Source organism: Cucurbita moschata, unplaced genomic scaffold, assembly GCF_002738365.1.
Source record: "Cucurbita moschata cultivar Rifu unplaced genomic scaffold, Cmos_1.0 Cmo_Scf00028, whole genome shotgun sequence".
Taxonomy (NCBI): Eukaryota; Viridiplantae; Streptophyta; class Magnoliopsida; order Cucurbitales; family Cucurbitaceae; genus Cucurbita; species Cucurbita moschata.
In genome coordinates, this window is record NW_019268544.1 from 819,546 (window position 1) to 835,290 (window position 15,745).

At 36.1% G+C, this 15,745-nt stretch overlaps 5 protein-coding genes across 5 annotated transcripts in view; 2 read left to right on the top strand and 3 right to left on the bottom strand.

The window, feature by feature from the left end:
- Window positions 1-906: 906 nt before the first annotated feature.
- Window positions 907-3,543, top strand: LOC111463124 (probable glycosyltransferase At5g03795). The gene is made up of 4 exons (XM_023106950.1): window positions 907-1,252; window positions 1,464-1,717; window positions 2,322-2,670; window positions 2,752-3,543. The coding sequence occupies exons 1-4, from the start codon at window positions 953-955 to the stop codon at window positions 3,415-3,417; spliced, it is 1,569 nt and encodes a 522-aa protein (XP_022962718.1). The 5' UTR covers window positions 907-952; the 3' UTR covers window positions 3,418-3,543.
- A 1,717-nt stretch (window positions 3,544-5,260) lies between these two features.
- Window positions 5,261-8,263, bottom strand: LOC111463604 (SRSF protein kinase 3-like). Its single transcript, XM_023107610.1, has 4 exons — window positions 7,831-8,263; window positions 6,596-7,579; window positions 6,113-6,160; window positions 5,261-6,033 (listed from the first exon to the last, which is right to left on the bottom strand). The coding sequence occupies exons 1-4, from the start codon at window positions 8,032-8,034 to the stop codon at window positions 5,629-5,631; spliced, it is 1,641 nt and encodes a 546-aa protein (XP_022963378.1). The 5' UTR covers window positions 8,035-8,263; the 3' UTR covers window positions 5,261-5,628.
- A 1,989-nt stretch (window positions 8,264-10,252) lies between these two features.
- On the top strand, window positions 10,253-11,909 carry LOC111463607 (60S ribosomal protein L24-like). The gene is made up of 5 exons (XM_023107614.1): window positions 10,253-10,351; window positions 10,683-10,758; window positions 10,880-10,981; window positions 11,276-11,424; window positions 11,545-11,909. Exons 1-5 carry the CDS (start codon window positions 10,341-10,343, stop codon window positions 11,702-11,704), a joined length of 498 nt encoding a protein of 165 aa, XP_022963382.1. The 5' UTR covers window positions 10,253-10,340; the 3' UTR covers window positions 11,705-11,909.
- A 383-nt stretch (window positions 11,910-12,292) lies between these two features.
- LOC111463063 (putative homeobox-leucine zipper protein ATHB-51) lies at window positions 12,293-12,894 on the bottom strand. Its single transcript, XM_023106877.1, has 2 exons — window positions 12,610-12,894; window positions 12,293-12,517 (listed from the first exon to the last, which is right to left on the bottom strand). The coding sequence occupies exons 1-2, from the start codon at window positions 12,892-12,894 to the stop codon at window positions 12,293-12,295; spliced, it is 510 nt and encodes a 169-aa protein (XP_022962645.1).
- A 2,658-nt stretch (window positions 12,895-15,552) lies between these two features.
- LOC111463605 (pyruvate kinase 2, cytosolic-like) overlaps window positions 15,553-15,745 on the bottom strand; it is a 9,201-nt gene continuing 9,008 nt past the window's right edge. Inside the window, exon 17 of the mRNA XM_023107612.1 lies at window positions 15,553-15,745. The gene's annotated coding sequence lies outside the window, so the exon portion shown is untranslated.

Sequence of the window (15,745 nt, forward strand, 5' to 3'; positions counted from 1 at the left end):
TTATATTCAAAAGATGTGATTTTTTCGGTGTCACATCATTTTGATGCTCCGATTCCATTTCTCGTTCTACGTAGGTATTGTGAGCAGTTTCAATAATCAAGTTTAATAATACGAGACTACCTCAAGGATATATTCGGTATTTTAATAGCTACAAACCAACCAAAAAATACTTTTCAACCAGTAAAATGTAGGTATCATCTTTTCTTTGGACCATATTAAATGTAAAGTTTAGAAGTATTTCAAATTTGTATTTATTCCTTCTAAGTTAATAATCACACTTAACCATAATTTTTCTTTTTTTTTTCTTTTTTGATTTAATGTATTATTTTTCTCTCATAAAATTATTAAAAATTATTGAAGGAAGGAATGAAAATGTCTTTTTTAAACGGCTATATTTAGAATTAATTATGATAATCCATGAATGAATGCATACCACATTTAAATAATTTAAATAAGAATAATACTGAGAATATGATAACTAAAAAAATTTAACAAAAATTAAAAAAAAATTCTCAATCATTAAAAAAAAAATTTAAACTAGAAGCAGTTCTATATTAGATGACGAACAATTTTTTAAATATATTCTAGAAGTAACTATCATTTAAAAAAAATTATTTAAGATAGAAAAAAAAAACTTTGATACCTATTTAGTGGTTTAAATAAAACGTTATTTGTCCATTTATTTAATTAAAAATTAAATAGAGAAATAAAGAGAAACATTGAACAGTCAAACATTCATAAAAAAGAGAGGTGTAATTAAATGAAAGAGTAAGGGTAAAATAGGAAGAACGAAAATTTGCATGCAGAAAGAAATAGAGAGTAAAAAAAACCGGTCAACACGTGGCAGTGACATCCAAGCTATTTATGTCCATAACAAATTCCTTTCCCCTCCAAAACGCCTCTGTGTTCTCTTCTTTTGTAAAGAAAAACCCCTTTGTTGCAGAGCTCAGAGATGAAGCTGCCGATATTTGTAATCCCTCTGGTCGCCGTTTCTTGTCTTCTAGCTGTCTTGGGTCCTCAGTTTTCCTCCGACTGGACCAGTTTCTTCGATAAACATGCTTCCGCTTGGAGCTCTGTTTCTTCTCCCACCGAAACAGAGGATTTTCGTTCCAATACGATGGCGGCGGTCAACGACTCTGTTTCAAACCACTCTGTTTCCTCTCCTTTTTCTTCTTCTCCGCCGCCTCCGCCGCCGTCGTCATCCTCACCACCACCGCCGATCGACGAAAAACAGAGTCTTCCACAACCCCAAGTGAGATTCTCTTTCGTTCTTCCATTTGCTCTGCATGCAGAGATTTTCAAGGGCAGATTAGTCAATGAACTTAGGATCTTCTGCATGCATTTTTCAATAATTAATTAGCCCATTAAGGAGTTTTCGTTAATGGGTTTTTAATAATGATGACTATCGTTGACTGAAAAACTGTTAGTTTAGCTGATTTGGAAATGTATTAATATCTTAACAGAACATGACGACAGTCAACGCAGTTTTGGAAGAAAACGCCATTAATGAAGGGAGAAACGTTTCGTCTGAAGGTAATTATGTACCGGCGGTGGTGAAGGCCAGAAAACAGAGGGAGTTTACGAAATTGGAAAAAATCGAAGCAGGGCTTAGACGAGCACGAGCCGCCATTAAAGAAACCAAGTTCCTGAACCAAACCCATGATCCGGATCTTGTTCCCTCTGGTCCGATGTATTGGAACGCCAAAGCGTTTCACAGGTTAAATTTTTACATTTCTGGTTTGATTTTTTCCCCTGTTCTTGCCAAAAGTTTCAGTTTCTTGAATAGGATTATTGTTGGGGGAGGAGTCGTCGGCTAATAAAGGGGTCGATCATGGATGTATAAGTAAGGAATATATTGGCACGAGGCATTTTGGGGAAGCTCAAAATAAAGCCATGGTGGGGTTTGCTATTACTAACATGTATCAGAGTCATGTCTGCCCATGTCAATAAAACCCTCAAATATGGAACAAAGAAGCTGTGAGTCTCGAAGGTGTGGTAAAAAAGTGACTTAAGTATCAAACAAAAGGTGCCCTTTGTTCAAGGGTTCTAGAAAAAAGAGTCGAGCCTTTTTGTGAGGCTGCTCTTGGGCTCCATAGGCTTCAAAAGAAGCTCTATGGTGTACTTTGTTCGAGGGGAGGAGTGTTGGGACGTGAGTCCCACATCGGCTAATACATCTCCATTGTCATGGCCCCATGAGGCCTTGGGAAGCCTAAAATGAAGCCATAAGAGCTTATACTCAAAGCGGACAATATCGACAATATCGTACAATTTTATAGTCTTTATTCCGGGTTGCTTAGGATTTCCATTAATGTTGATTGCAGGAGCTACTTAGAAATGGAGAAGGAGCTGAAGATCTTCGTGTACGAGGAAGGAGAGCCTCCCCTGTTTCACAATGGCCCCTGCAAGAGCATTTACTCGACTGAAGGCAACTTCATCCACGCCATTGAAATGGACACCAAGTTTCGAACCAAAGATCCCGACAAAGCCCATGTCTTCTTTCTTCCTCTAAGTGTTGCCATGCTCGTTCAGTTTGTCTACGTTCGCGACTCCCATGACTTCACACCGATACGACGCACAGTCGTCGATTATGTCAATGTCATTCGAACCAAATATCCGTTCTGGAATCGCACCCTTGGCGCCGATCATTTCATGCTGTCCTGCCATGATTGGGTGAATATCAGCTAACATATTCATAATTTTGTTCCTTAACAATGTTTCTCAGTTCGTCGTTTGATCGTCGTTTGATCGCAGGGGCCGGAAGCGTCAAGATCGGTTCCCCATTTGTACAAAAACTCCATTAGAGTACTCTGCAACGCCAACACGTCCGAAGGTTTCAACCCGTCAAAGGACGTTTCCTTCCCAGAAATCAACCTCCAAACGGGTTTCTTAACCGGAATTATAGGCGGCCCATCTCCCTCCCGCCGCCCAATTCTGGCGTTCTTCGCCGGCGGCCTCCACGGCCCCATAAGGCCTATTCTAATCCAGCAATGGGAGAATCAAGACAGCGACGTTCAAGTCCACAAATACCTCCCCAAAGACGTTTCTTACATCGACATGATGAGGAAGAGCAAGTTTTGCCTCTGCCCGAGTGGCTACGAAGTTGCTAGCCCTCGAATTGTCGAGGCCATTTACACCGGGTGCGTCCCGGTCCTCATTTCCGACCACTATGTCCCTCCATTCAGCGACGTTATCAATTGGAAATCTTTCTCGGTCTCCATCTCCGTCGAGGACATTCCCAGTTTGAAGACAATTCTCAGTGGGATATCGCCGAGGCAGTACCTGAGAATGTATCGGAGAGTGTTGAAGGTTAGGAGACACTTTGAAGTCCACTCTCCGCCTAAGAGATTTGATGTGTATCACATGATTCTTCATTCTGTGTGGCTTAGAAGACTCAATCTTAGGGTGCGCGACCGTTGATCTCGGCTTGATCGGACCGGACTGCCGTGGAGATTTAATTTGTATAGGTATTTATAGTTTTTTTAACAAAATTTTGTAGACTTATTAAGGTCAATATTTGGTTGCATTGAATGCCATTCGCGATCATTTAGATCACGTTCTTGAGTTTAATGAAAACTTCGTTGATCGAATTTGGAATGAAATCAACTCGATTTTAGGGTTTAACATTTGTGATCAAGGGATTTGCATATTTTTGTACGTTTACGAGCGTTTTGAGATCTAATTAGCTAGAATTATTATATCACTAAGGTAAGGGATACGTTTTTATCTTATACTATCGAAGTCTCGACTTTTGAAGTTGTATTTTGACAGTCCAATTCAACCTCTAAGTGTGTCTTTGACACGGTTGCTTCTAGTTTTAATCTTATACTATCGAAGTCTCGACTTTTGAAGTTGTATTTTGACAGTCCAATTCAACCTCTAAGTTTGTCTTGGACACGGTTGCTTCTAGTTTTACTAAGATTATCGCACACATTATCACACTCTCTTCTTGATGTGTTAGTTGATACACCGTTTATAAACGACACCTGTCTTGTGTCCTTATTAAGCCACTTTTGCCTAAATGATACAATTTTTAATCGGGGAATGAATTGCATTTATGGTTATCATATTTTTAATATTAAGTTGACTCATTAATTTATGGTAATTAATATAATATTGACTTTTGTATTCATTAGGCCTATGTTCACATAATCACCTAAAATAGAATTTATTACCCGTTGGTGTTCGATGATTATTGAAGTAACACCGATGTCAATCATACTTCGATTGAGCAATGAGAACGAGTATGTAGACGGGTGGGCTGTTTTTTCAATCAATCTCCAATCACCCTCTAATTACTAGACCAATTTGGTGTTGTTGATACTAACGAGGCTCATGGGTGAAGCCCTCGATTGTGAACCGAGGTACAAAGTTGTTTATATGTTCTTGATTAGTCCAGATGATATATATACTTATCTTGATCCAATGTTTTGTCTTGTCTCAAGATCACAAGTGAAACTGAGTTTAAATTATGTTAGTAAGAAAATAATTTAGTTTTTAGTTTGCTGTTAATTTCTTGTAATCATTTTTAGTTTGTTATTTACTTTTTACTAACCTTTTCAAAATCGTAGTAATTTTTTAAAATTTGTTTCAGAAATTTGGGTAAGAATTTGTGTTCGGAAGCTCACGTGCTTTTGTTGGTTTTGCAGTATTGATTGTGTCATTTATCTGTAACAGTTCAAGCGGCATTTTAAAACTTTGAGAGAGTACAAGTCCAGAAGTAAAAGCTCAAAAAAGACAATATTGGATTGATTGGATTGTTTTCTCTTTTTTTGTCTTTTGTTTCCTTAAATTTCATTTATGTTTCTCTCTCGTGTTGAGTTCTATTTGCTCGAATAGATTCACTACTCTATATAGTGAGTACCCTTTAATAATGATGATTCGATTCACTACTCCGTATAGTGAGTACCCTTTAATAATGATGATTCACGTATTATTCATGTAGAATTTGTATGAAACTCTGTATCTTATTTTGGTGTCGATGTTGGCACAATTCTCGAGATAATTCCTGGTTAGAAAAATAATTGTCGTTCTAAGAAAGAATTTCACTTATCGTGTTCATCCTCTAGTTTCATCTTAGCCAACGTCATCACTACAAGTGTACATGTTGGTACAAGACATCTGAAAATTTATACTCGTTTTAATAACCATCCAGATATCGTAACAATTTCGGAAAAGTATAGCAATGATACATATCCATGAGTTCATGGGGTTCTTAGATTTCGTGCATTCATCATATCTGCAGATTAAATTTTAGCTAATAGAAGCAATATAAAAACCAATAAATCACATTGAACTAACCACATGAATACAAGGAATATATTCGTTTGTACAATGGTAATGAAAATTAAAAGATATTTTTCAACCGTAGCAGTACCTAAATCATTCATCTGGGCTCCACTTTCTGATACATCGTTGAGCTTCATCAAAATAAACTTCATGTTTCACCACATTCCCAGCACAAGTGTTGCGTTGTATTCGTGTTCGTATTCGTGTTCATCCTTGGTCAATACTAGTTTCTTACTAAGCTTCATCTGCTTCACTCAGCTCTCTGGTCCATTTCCTCATTAAAATCTCGACCTCCATGGCTAAATCGACACAAAAAAAGACGGGGTGGAGCGGATACCAACATCAGGAAGTGCTTTTGCTGGTCTTGGACTTGGACTGCTGGGAATCATCAGCTAGTTCAGATTCTAAACTAATGGCAATATTTCTCATTCCATCCTCCATTGCCTCCATAACTTCCTTCTCTATCATCTTCCCCTCGGAAGTTCCGGGATCCTGAGATGGTTCCAACAACCGAGGCACAGCATTCATCCATGGATGAAGAAGGCATTGCCCTGCAGAGGGTCGGTTTTCTGGAACAAAATCGAGGATTGGAGCTAGAAATTCTGCCATTTGAGTTGCATCTTGTTCATTGAAATCATACTTTTCCATCAGAACTTTGTTTAATGGCCAGAAACGTAACCTTCGGATGTGCCTCAAATTGCCATATCGGTTGAAGAAATCTCGAGAATAGCGACCGCCGAAAGCAATCTGAAAATGATTGACAGTGCAAAAGTGTGTGGTTATGCTAGCAGAAAATTTCACAAGGCTCAGAGGAACAATTGATTACCTTGCGTGGCATCATTCCTAGAAGTTCCATCATCAAAGCTAAGTGGTCCTGGAGCACAAGAAAATATTGTTCTTACAACATGAATACTTCGGAAGGTATCTACAACTCATTAATAGGAAAGCAACTTCAGAAAAGTCTAAATCAATATATATAGAATGTCTCAGCTATGCACCAGCGCATACAAACAAAATGATTATGACAGCCTCAAGAATAAGGATCACACCAGTAGTTAAACTACCTTTCTAACAATGACAAACAAAGAAATGAAATAAAGATTCTAAGAAAATTCTCTTCAACACATTCTACAAAACAGGAGAATGAGATAGTCTATTGCGCACGGGTGGATTTTTAAGCACAAAATTCAAGAACGAAACGTTGCAGAAGAAAATTCTAGCTAGCAAAACAAGTTGAGATTAAAATATATGCTAGTGTAAGAACGTGTAAACAAATTGCAGTTACAAGCTCAAAGAATGGCATCCAAACCTCATCTCTGTCAAAGTTGTCACCACTGTGAGGGTCAAAGAGTACATCACCAGTTGCAAGCTCAAAACAAATGCAAGCGAAGGACCAAAGATCTGCTGATGTAGAATACTTTGATCCAAGGATAACTTCGGGGCACCTATATTGTCGAGTCTGAATGTCATTTGTAAACTGTTTGTATGTCCAACATGCATTTCCAAAATCAACCAACTTGCAATTCAGATCCACTGAAGCCAATAACATCTTCTTTCTCAAGCGACTCCCTTTCTTGGCGACTTGATTTTCTTCCCCACCGCCCTTTTCTCCATCAGCATCAGATGATCTATTTGTACTGAAAGAACTCAGTGATTTTTCCTCTGTAGCACCTGTGCTCGACTTCGCATTAGGAGACGATTCAATGGTACGAGATGTCTCTGCATTAGCATCAGCCTCAGCAGTCATTTCCTTCTCCACACATCCCTGAGCAGCTTGCTTCGCCTTTCGTCGAATGTTTCTCTTGTGGTGTTTAGTAAAATCCCCATTTGATAATTTTTTGTCTTTCGAAATCCCACACTCCAATGTCGCCTTGTCCTTGCTAGTTGGAAGAATAAGAGGGGTGCCAGATTTTCTGGGATCCTTTGATGGGTCAATCATCGAAAGTAACAGAATATTTTCAGGCTTCAAATCAGTATGTATAATAGAGAGCTGTTTATGCAAGTAATCCAAACCAACCAATATATGAAAACATATCTCCTTAACCATATGAATCGGTAATCCACGGTAGTCAGTATACTTGATTAGTGTCAATAGATTATCCCCCAAATACTCAAAAATCATACAAACATGCTGCCCATTAGGTCCTGAATGCTTGAAATGATCCAAAAGCTTCACCACACATTTCTTATCATCAACGTCTCCCTCTGCAATCTGTTTCAAGATTGTAATCTCATCCATAGCTGCCTCAGTATAGTGCTGAGCGCTCTTCTGTACTTTGAGAGCCACATATCGCTGAACATCATAAAATTAGTTTAAATTTTAAATACACAACCTAAAATTACTCTCATCTTCTACTTCCTACTCCCAAACGAGGCAATAAAACAACATCCTACCATCATAGTTTCTCAAGTAAGTGAAGTAATTAAAAAAGAACAAGAAGATTTCGAGTTTTGTGTATCTATGTTGAACAGGAAGATCCGAAAGAAGCGAGACTAGAACAATAAATGGCGCGAAGAAAAAAGAGAGGAAGATAGAGAAATTACAGAGGATTGGATGTCCCAGGCAAGCCAAACAGTGGAGAAATGGCCCCAACCGAGCTTGCTCTGAACCACATATCTACCATTCTTGAAAGTGTCGCCAATTCGAACGGCGTGGTAGCCTCCTCGCCGGTAATCCTCAGTTCCTTCGTCCTCTGAGGTGTAATCGCTGCTATCGGTCTGATCCTCGTCTTGCTTCTTACTGTCCATCGCTGTCCTCGCCTGCCATGCGAGTTCAGGGTCAACCAACTCCCGAAGCTTCCGATTCACTCGGAAATTGCGCCCGATTAAAAAGATCCAAGAGTTCTTCGCCGAAATTGAAGGATAAGAATGTGATTTTCAGAGGCAGAGGCCGAGAGAAGAAGAAGAAGATTGAAATTATTGGGAGTCCTCGGTTTTGATTACTGAGAAGATGGAGAGCTCCTTTTCTTGTTGGCCGCTCTGTCGAATATGATTTGGTTTTTTCTTTTCTTTTTATTTTATTTAATTTAATAAATTAAGGTGTGGAATTTCCAGCCTGGATAATTATTATTGAATTTCTGTAAAAAAAAATTTGGTACAACAAATTGTGATCTATTATTTTCCATCTTATTTTAAAATTTATTAGTTTATTAAATAAAAATTTGAAAAATTAAAATTTTATTTTTCAACACTAATTAAAAAGAAGTGAAAAGCTTTAATATTTATTAGACTTTAAAAAAAATTATAGATACTTTTTATATTAAATTTTAAATTATATAAACTTATAAAACATTTTTGCTATTGAAACGTTATTTTCATCGGTATCTATATTCACTTTAAATTTTTAATTTTATCAAATTAAACGCTAATTTAATTAAATATAATTTCAATAAAAATAAATATAAATATCTTCCGAAAACAATATCACAAATCTTAATAAAATTATTTTATATTATATTATAGACTTATTTGAAAAATTATTTGAAAACACACGAAAATTATAAAATAAAAAAAAATAAAAAAAATAAAACTTTATTAAATGATAATAAGTGTAACTTTTACTGACATTAATGTTGAAGTTGTAACACTTTATTAGTTTAAGATCAAAATGGCAAATTTATTTAAGGGTAAAGTACAATTTAATAAAGAATTAATTTTTTTTCCTTTATTTTTTAGTCAATAGTAAAATAAAAAATTTGAGATTATAATATGTAACAAACTAAGCTCTAAACACACTAATACCTTAATTATGAAAGTTAGTTAAGCTTTGCTTTACACTCCAAATGTTTTAGATGTACTTTTATTTGGTAACATTAAATTAAAAAAGGCATTTAAATTGCTTCTTGCTACAAGAAAAGAATATTGGAAATTGGTAAATAATTATCTTTGGTGAGGTGTCATCATCATAAAAAAATGATGACAAGACAATATCTTCATTTTATTTCATTTATACACTTTAATATTAAAAACCATTACTTTTCTTATTTATAATATATCTATATAAATTCAACTCAAATCTCACCGTCTATTATAAATTATAAATAATTTATGAATATTATAATAAAGTAACGGGTGAATATAGAGAATTGAATCCTCGACTTATGGTAATCAGTATTCTTATCATTGATTAAGTTATGTTTGGATCGAAGATTATTTGAGTGTTTATATACAGATAAACACAATTAAGAATAACTTCGATCCATTGGTTGAAATGAGAAATAATATTAAAGTATTTAAAAAGTCCGATAACTTGAAAAGTTTGATCAATCCAATCGAATTGGATTACACTTATTTGAGTTCGGGTAGGTTAGATTCAAATAAATTAAAGTTTTATAGAATAACTTGGTTCGTGGATTTCATTAAAATTGTATCGAGTTGAACCGTGTAAATCTAAATTTATTATTAATTTTAAATATAAACTTATATGTTTATTTTTTATTAAAATTAAAATTTTAAATAAATAACGTGAATAATTAGAAACATGATTGAGTTGGTTGGGTTCGAACCAGAATATTAGGTTAGATATACAAAATGTCAAAGCTCGACCTATTTTAATTAATTAGTTAAACAAGAAAAACTTTAATTTTATGAAATCGTACGAGAAATGAATTAATTATATAATTTATTATTTTGTAATTAACTTTTAAACTCAATAAATTTATTCAAACTATAAAAACATACAGAAGCCTTGACTCTCAAAATTTAATTATACTATAATATATATGGAAACATATATTTAAGAGTCACATCTTGTTTATTTTTATTTTTATTAATGATATATCACATATATTAAATATCGATCATTTGATTTTTAAATACTTAAAAATATTATAATTCAAACAGGCCTTGTAAAGGTTGGGCTCCGAAAAGGAAACCGGGCCAAAATCTTGGCCCATTTGTTCTAAAGGGCTCGGTGGCATTATGGTGATTAAGTTATAATAAAGGGGTAATCAAATGAACCTCAAAGTATAGATATCGTTTCCCTCGGACACACCTCACTTCTAGGGTTTCGGCGAGCAAGAAGAAACAGAGGAGTAGCCACAGCAGCCGCCACCATGGTGTTGAAGTGAGTCTTTTTCATCGCTCTTTCTGCTTCAATCTTGAATCGATTTCAGTATTCAGTTCGAGTTTTTCTTTTAATCGATGATTGCATCCGTCATGGCGAAATAGAGGATCAGTATGGCTATTTGTGCCTTTTAATTTAACTTTCAGTTCACTGTTGGTGCCTGAGGATGTATTCCTTCGAGATCTCTAGGTTTTTGTGTAGGTGAATTTGATTTTGTAGGTAAAAGTTTTAAGAAGTAATGGCGTATCCCATGAGAATGTGGAAACTTGTAGTGTTAGAAATGCGCAGTTTGCTTCTGCCTGATTCTTAAGTATAATCCTGGTTTTTTTAGGACCGAGCTCTGTCGATTCAGTGGCGCGAAGATATATCCCGGTAGAGGAATCAGATTTATCCGTGCAGATTCACAGGTAATAAACCTGCGCGGCCGTCGATTGTGTTTTTGTTATTACTGGATAATCATATTTGTTTCTTATCTGATGACATAAACTTACCTGCTGTTTTTGTTTCATACTTGTCTTGATTGACTAGGTTTTCCTGTTTTTAAACTCCAAATGCAAGAGGTACTTCCATAACAAGCTGAAGCCTTCTAAGCTCACCTGGACAGCAATGTACAGGAAGCAACATAAGAAGGTAATGGGTCAAATATAGCTCTTGGATTCATATACTTGTATCTATATTTAGATTTAATCATTTCCTGTCCTCTCTGTTAGCTCTGATTATGTATGGGTAGCTTTGAAACATAATGATTTTGTGTGTGGTACTATTAGATCATAATTTTTCTAACAACTCAACGGTTCTCAATATTTGTTTTCTAGAAGTGTTTTCCCTGTTATTTACATTATCATTCCCCCTTGGCCTTTAACCGGGATTTTAACCAAATAATTGTTGATTGTTGAATGTTTTTCATTCTTTTTATTCCGGTAGGACATTGCTCAAGAGGCTGTAAAGAAGAGGAGACGTGCCACCAAGAAGCCGTACTCAAGGTCCATAGTGGGTGCTACATTGGAGGTTATCCAAAAGAAGAGAGCTGAGAAGCCCGAGGTTCGTGATGCTGCTAGGGAGGCAGCCCTCCGGTATGTGATTGTTCTGAGTTCGAATGTTTCTTAATGATACAGGCGGAGGCATGGAATAATTTCTTTATCAACCATAGTTATGGATTAAACTAAAATTTGTTAATTGTTGTTGGGTTGTAGGGAAATTAAGGAGAGAATTAAGAAAACAAAGGATGAGAAAAAGGCAAAGAAAGCAGAAGTGATGGCCAAAACACAGAAGACACAGACCAAGGCTAACGTTGGTAGGGGGGGAGCTGCACCTAAAGGACCAAAACTTGGTGGCGGCGGCGGCAAACGTTGAATTGCCCATGCTGCAAGCTAAGAACAGTAGTTTACGAGTTTTTATGCTCTTTGAAATAGCAAACCTGAGTAAAAGATAATGTTCCAACTATTTCCGAAATTTTGTATGGATCAATTATTGTGCTTTTCATTTCATCTTGCAGTTACGTTGCAAATATCAGAATGTTGCGTTTTTTTCTGATAGTTTACTTGATTATGCATGACTACCCGTAAGTGCCTACTTCTTTTGGTGTTTATGAATTTCCATCCAAATTTTATTTGCTTTTATAAGCTTGAATTTTCTGATTATTGGAAGTATTAGTTGATTTTGTGGTAGGGGATCTTTGTTCTTAAATTTTGCTGACCCAATACTGGGAATTAAATGGTTCTGAACTGTTCAGCTACATTATATTATTTTATATTGCTATATTTTATTATAAATTATTTGTTTAATAATTTATATGATTGAACTTGCATGTTCTTTTGTTTAATCAAAATTATTTAATAAAAATTCCGGATTATAAGAAAATTTGAATCTATCAAAATTTCAAACAATATTTTAAAAAGTTGATAAGAAGTAAAATTGAACATTAAATTTCTAATCCAAAATTTATGGATAATAAGGCAAGTGAGCCGCTTGAGAACAAGACCAGAGTGAAGGAATTGAAGAAGCTGATATTTGGTCGACATTTTCGACATTAAAGATGTGATTATTCCAGCTCCGAACGCCCTCCGCCGTGCTTTCCGCCGCCTCTTCCTCGGAGACGGTCATGTAAGCCATCGACCCGTGATTCCTTACCGCTTGTTCTCTTAGCATGCTTCTTAGTTCCCTCACCTACTCCAACAACATTGTACGTCCAAAGATCAAAATGACAAAGATCTGTGCATGGAAATGCATGGGCGGAAAAAGAGAAGAGAGATAGAAACCTGTTGTTGAAGGTCAAGTTTTTCCATAGAAATGGCGTCAAATTCTTGTTTGAGAGTGTCATAGAGATGCTGAAGCTGCTTAACCTTTGAGCGAGCTCTTCTATTCTGGAACCACACGGCTATCTGCCTTGGTTGGAGTCCAATCTCCTTTGATAGCTTCATTTTTCTTTCAGGTTCAAGCTTCACTTCCTCTTGAAAGCTTCTCTCCAATGACTCCAATTGATCCCGACTGAACCTCTTCTTCTTCTCATCCACTCCTCCAACCCTACTTTCCTGAGCTTCCATGCCCGGTCTCTTCGTCTCTGTTGTCTCTACTACTCATTAAACTCGATGTTAAGAATACGATTCAAATTATATCTCTCAATTCGAGTTGAAGTAATCATGATTTTATGTTATATTGTAACAAGATGATCATCCTGTATTCAAATAGATCTTAATACTATCCGTTAACGGTTAGTCTATATTAGCGTGAGCTTACTTACAGATATTTGTCCTCTTAAGCATTTTTCTGTTGGGCTTCCCTCAAAATTTTAAAGTGCCTATGCTAAGGAGAAGTTTCCGCACCCCTTGTAAGGAATGTTTCGTTTGCCTCTCTATGATATGGGATCCTCACATAATTTTACATTAAAGAGAGAACGGTTAAAAATATAACTAAATTAAGAAAGATCGAATAGATAATAACAAGAAAGTGAGGAGAGATTTCTCCATGTAAGATAAATTGGGTTGAAGATGTAGATTGTATTCATGTTAAGTTCTTTGAATTATATTCATGTTAACCTAACCGAACCCGAAAAGCTAATCCAACACAACCCCTATAATTTGGGTTGGGTCAGTTCGTTGGGTTTTCAAGTTTAATGTACACGAACAAAATGAAGAAGAAGGTCGAGGGAGTTGGGATTTACCAGGAAACTGATCCAAACTGCAAGGATAAAGCAATGCAGAAGAAGATTGTGGAGGTGGAGGAACATAGTGAGGACTGAGATCAGACCCATTATAGGAGTCCATGTGTTTGGATCAGAGGATCAAGAGGAGATGGGAATTACAAGGGTTCGATTCCAAGAACAGAGGAAGTTCGTGTTTTTAAGCCTATGCGGATCGAAGTTGGGACGAACTTTAGACTTGTTGGGTTCTTTATAGAACTGGATTGTTGTTTGAAAAGTGGATGAGAAAAGGAGAAAAGGAGAAAGAGAAAGAGAGAGAGTTTTAAATGAAGTAAGATAGGCGTGGGAAAGTAAAGGATGTCAGTTAAACAGAGGCATAAGAAGAAGAGGAGGATGAGTAGCAGCAGGATGAGTTATGGGGACCATAGATATCAACCGCATCCCCAATGGATACACACATTTCAGACCAACCCCTTTTTTGTCTTTCTTGGTATTAATTGGTTTACAAAGCATGCAGCAGTAGTGGAGATGAAGAACGAGGGGCTTGGAGTTTGGTCAGATTGGGTTTGCGATTTGATAAACGTTACGATGGGGAAAGGTCGGAGAGGAGATGAAGATGGAAATATAATCCTAGTTTTAAGTGGCAAACAGAACAATTCTCCTCCTTTCGTATCCAATTTATCTTATAATGAAAATTCTTCGTCAAATTCAAATGTGTATCCTAAGTCTCATTGGTTAAATGAACTTGTTCGTGCAAATCAACAATTTATATAAGATTTCGTATCGTTATCGATAGACGAAGAAAAGAGGAATATTTATATTGGGTTTTTGAGTTTTAGTAATAGACGATAAATAAATAATTAATGTAGAGTGGGTTGGGGCCATACTAAAACTGGGGGCTGCTGGCTGGAAGAGGGCTCAAGGATGGGTCAGAAGGAGGAAGAGAGGTACACAGATTATAGACTGAAGCCCTAAAATATGGTGAATATTAAGTAGAAGTTTTCGGTAGACAATGTTGAAGATATACGAGCTTTTAACTTTGTCGGAAATATATGTCTAAATTTGTTGAGTTAGGTGAGCTTCTAGCTTTATAAAACATCTTTATTAGTAAGAGGCTTTCGGGACCAATAAAAGTATAACTCGATATAAATACTTCTACTTTCTCTAAAAAGTATTGGCCGACAAAACGTGTCGATTGCCTTGAAGTGTAAAAGGTGATGATTTGAATGGAATGACAGAGAAAAACAAAACAAGAATGAAAGAACAATAATCAAACAAGATCAAAAGTGGGAGGGATATAATTTTGTACAAAATTAAACCTAGAACTGAAACAAGAGCTATGAATGAAGATCAAAGGCATGAACTGAAATTGGTGTTTGAGAGTGGCATTTATAATGTCATAAATGGATGAGAGGCTGACCTAAATGATTTGCATCCAAAAACAATAAACAGTAATACTCCTCCACGCTGCACCAACTGCCCAAAATATTTTAAATACTTTGAAAATATATAAATTTTTATGAACTATAGAGACTAAATTAATACAAATCTATAAAAACGACAAGAAAAAGTAGTGTGGACCAAAACGTGGTAAACTCGCCTTCGAACAGAGAGTCGCATTAGGAGTAAGTATAGAGTGTGAGAGTGGTCCATTAACAAAGAACAGAGAACCTGTAAAAAAAAAAGTCTAACAAGTTAGTCCCTCAACTTTAGTTTATAACAATTCAATCCTCTCGTAATCTTCTCTGATGAGATTTTTTAAGCAAGAACGATAAAATACTAAGAAATCTTTCAATAAATTGCTATAAATTAAGAGTTGAGATTACTTGACGCAGCCAGACGCAGTGGGGTTCCCTGCAAGCAGGCGGCGCCGTAGGGCCAAATCCATAACTCCACACACCAACAACATCAATACCAGCTTGATATCTGGTCCACCAGTACAGCATCCTACTCGGCTACTCCTACTTCACTGCCTTTATCTCTCTCTAAACATCACGTCCAGCCAAAAGATCCAAGGCAAACAGGTTTTATAAAGATAATGATCAGTATGGAAATGCTAAGGTTTCACTCAAGAAATCAGTGATGATCATCACCATTAAGAACTCAATTCGAAAGCTTAAATTTCAAAAATCCATGGAGGTTTCACATAAATATATATCAGTACTTCAGAGAAGATAAAAAGGGTGCATCAAGAGTCACATATATGTGTATATGTCATGGCTGATGACAGAAGCTCTTCAAAAATTGGGGGGGGG

Bases quoted from the DNA above. Each gene is read 5' to 3' on its own strand.
- LOC111463124 (XM_023106950.1), top strand. From the start codon at position 953: ATGAAGCTGCCGATATTTGTAATCCCTCTGGTCGCCGTTTCTTGTCTT. The intron at 1,253-1,463 runs GTGAGATTCTCT...ATATCTTAACAG, and splicing joins AGAGTCTTCCACAACCCCAA to AACATGACGACAGTCAACGC. The intron at 2,671-2,751 runs GTGAATATCAGC...GTTTGATCGCAG, and splicing joins TGCTGTCCTGCCATGATTGG to GGGCCGGAAGCGTCAAGATC.
- LOC111463604 (XM_023107610.1), bottom strand. From the start codon at position 8,034: ATGGACAGTAAGAAGCAAGACGAGGATCAGACCGATAGCAGCGATTAC. The intron at 6,161-6,595 runs GTTTGGATGCCA...CTTGTGCTCCAG, and splicing joins ACAACTTTGACAGAGATGAG to GACCACTTAGCTTTGATGAT. The intron at 6,034-6,112 runs GTAATCAATTGT...AATCATTTTCAG, and splicing joins TAGGAATGATGCCACGCAAG to ATTGCTTTCGGCGGTCGCTA.
- LOC111463607 (XM_023107614.1), top strand. The intron at 10,759-10,879 runs GTAATAAACCTG...TTGATTGACTAG, and splicing joins TTATCCGTGCAGATTCACAG to GTTTTCCTGTTTTTAAACTC. The intron at 11,425-11,544 runs GTATGTGATTGT...GTTGGGTTGTAG, and splicing joins GCTAGGGAGGCAGCCCTCCG to GGAAATTAAGGAGAGAATTA.
- LOC111463063 (XM_023106877.1), bottom strand. From the start codon at position 12,894: ATGGAAGCTCAGGAAAGTAGGGTTGGAGGAGTGGATGAGAAGAAGAAG. The intron at 12,518-12,609 runs GTTTCTATCTCT...TTGTTGGAGTAG, and splicing joins AACTTGACCTTCAACAACAG to GTGAGGGAACTAAGAAGCAT.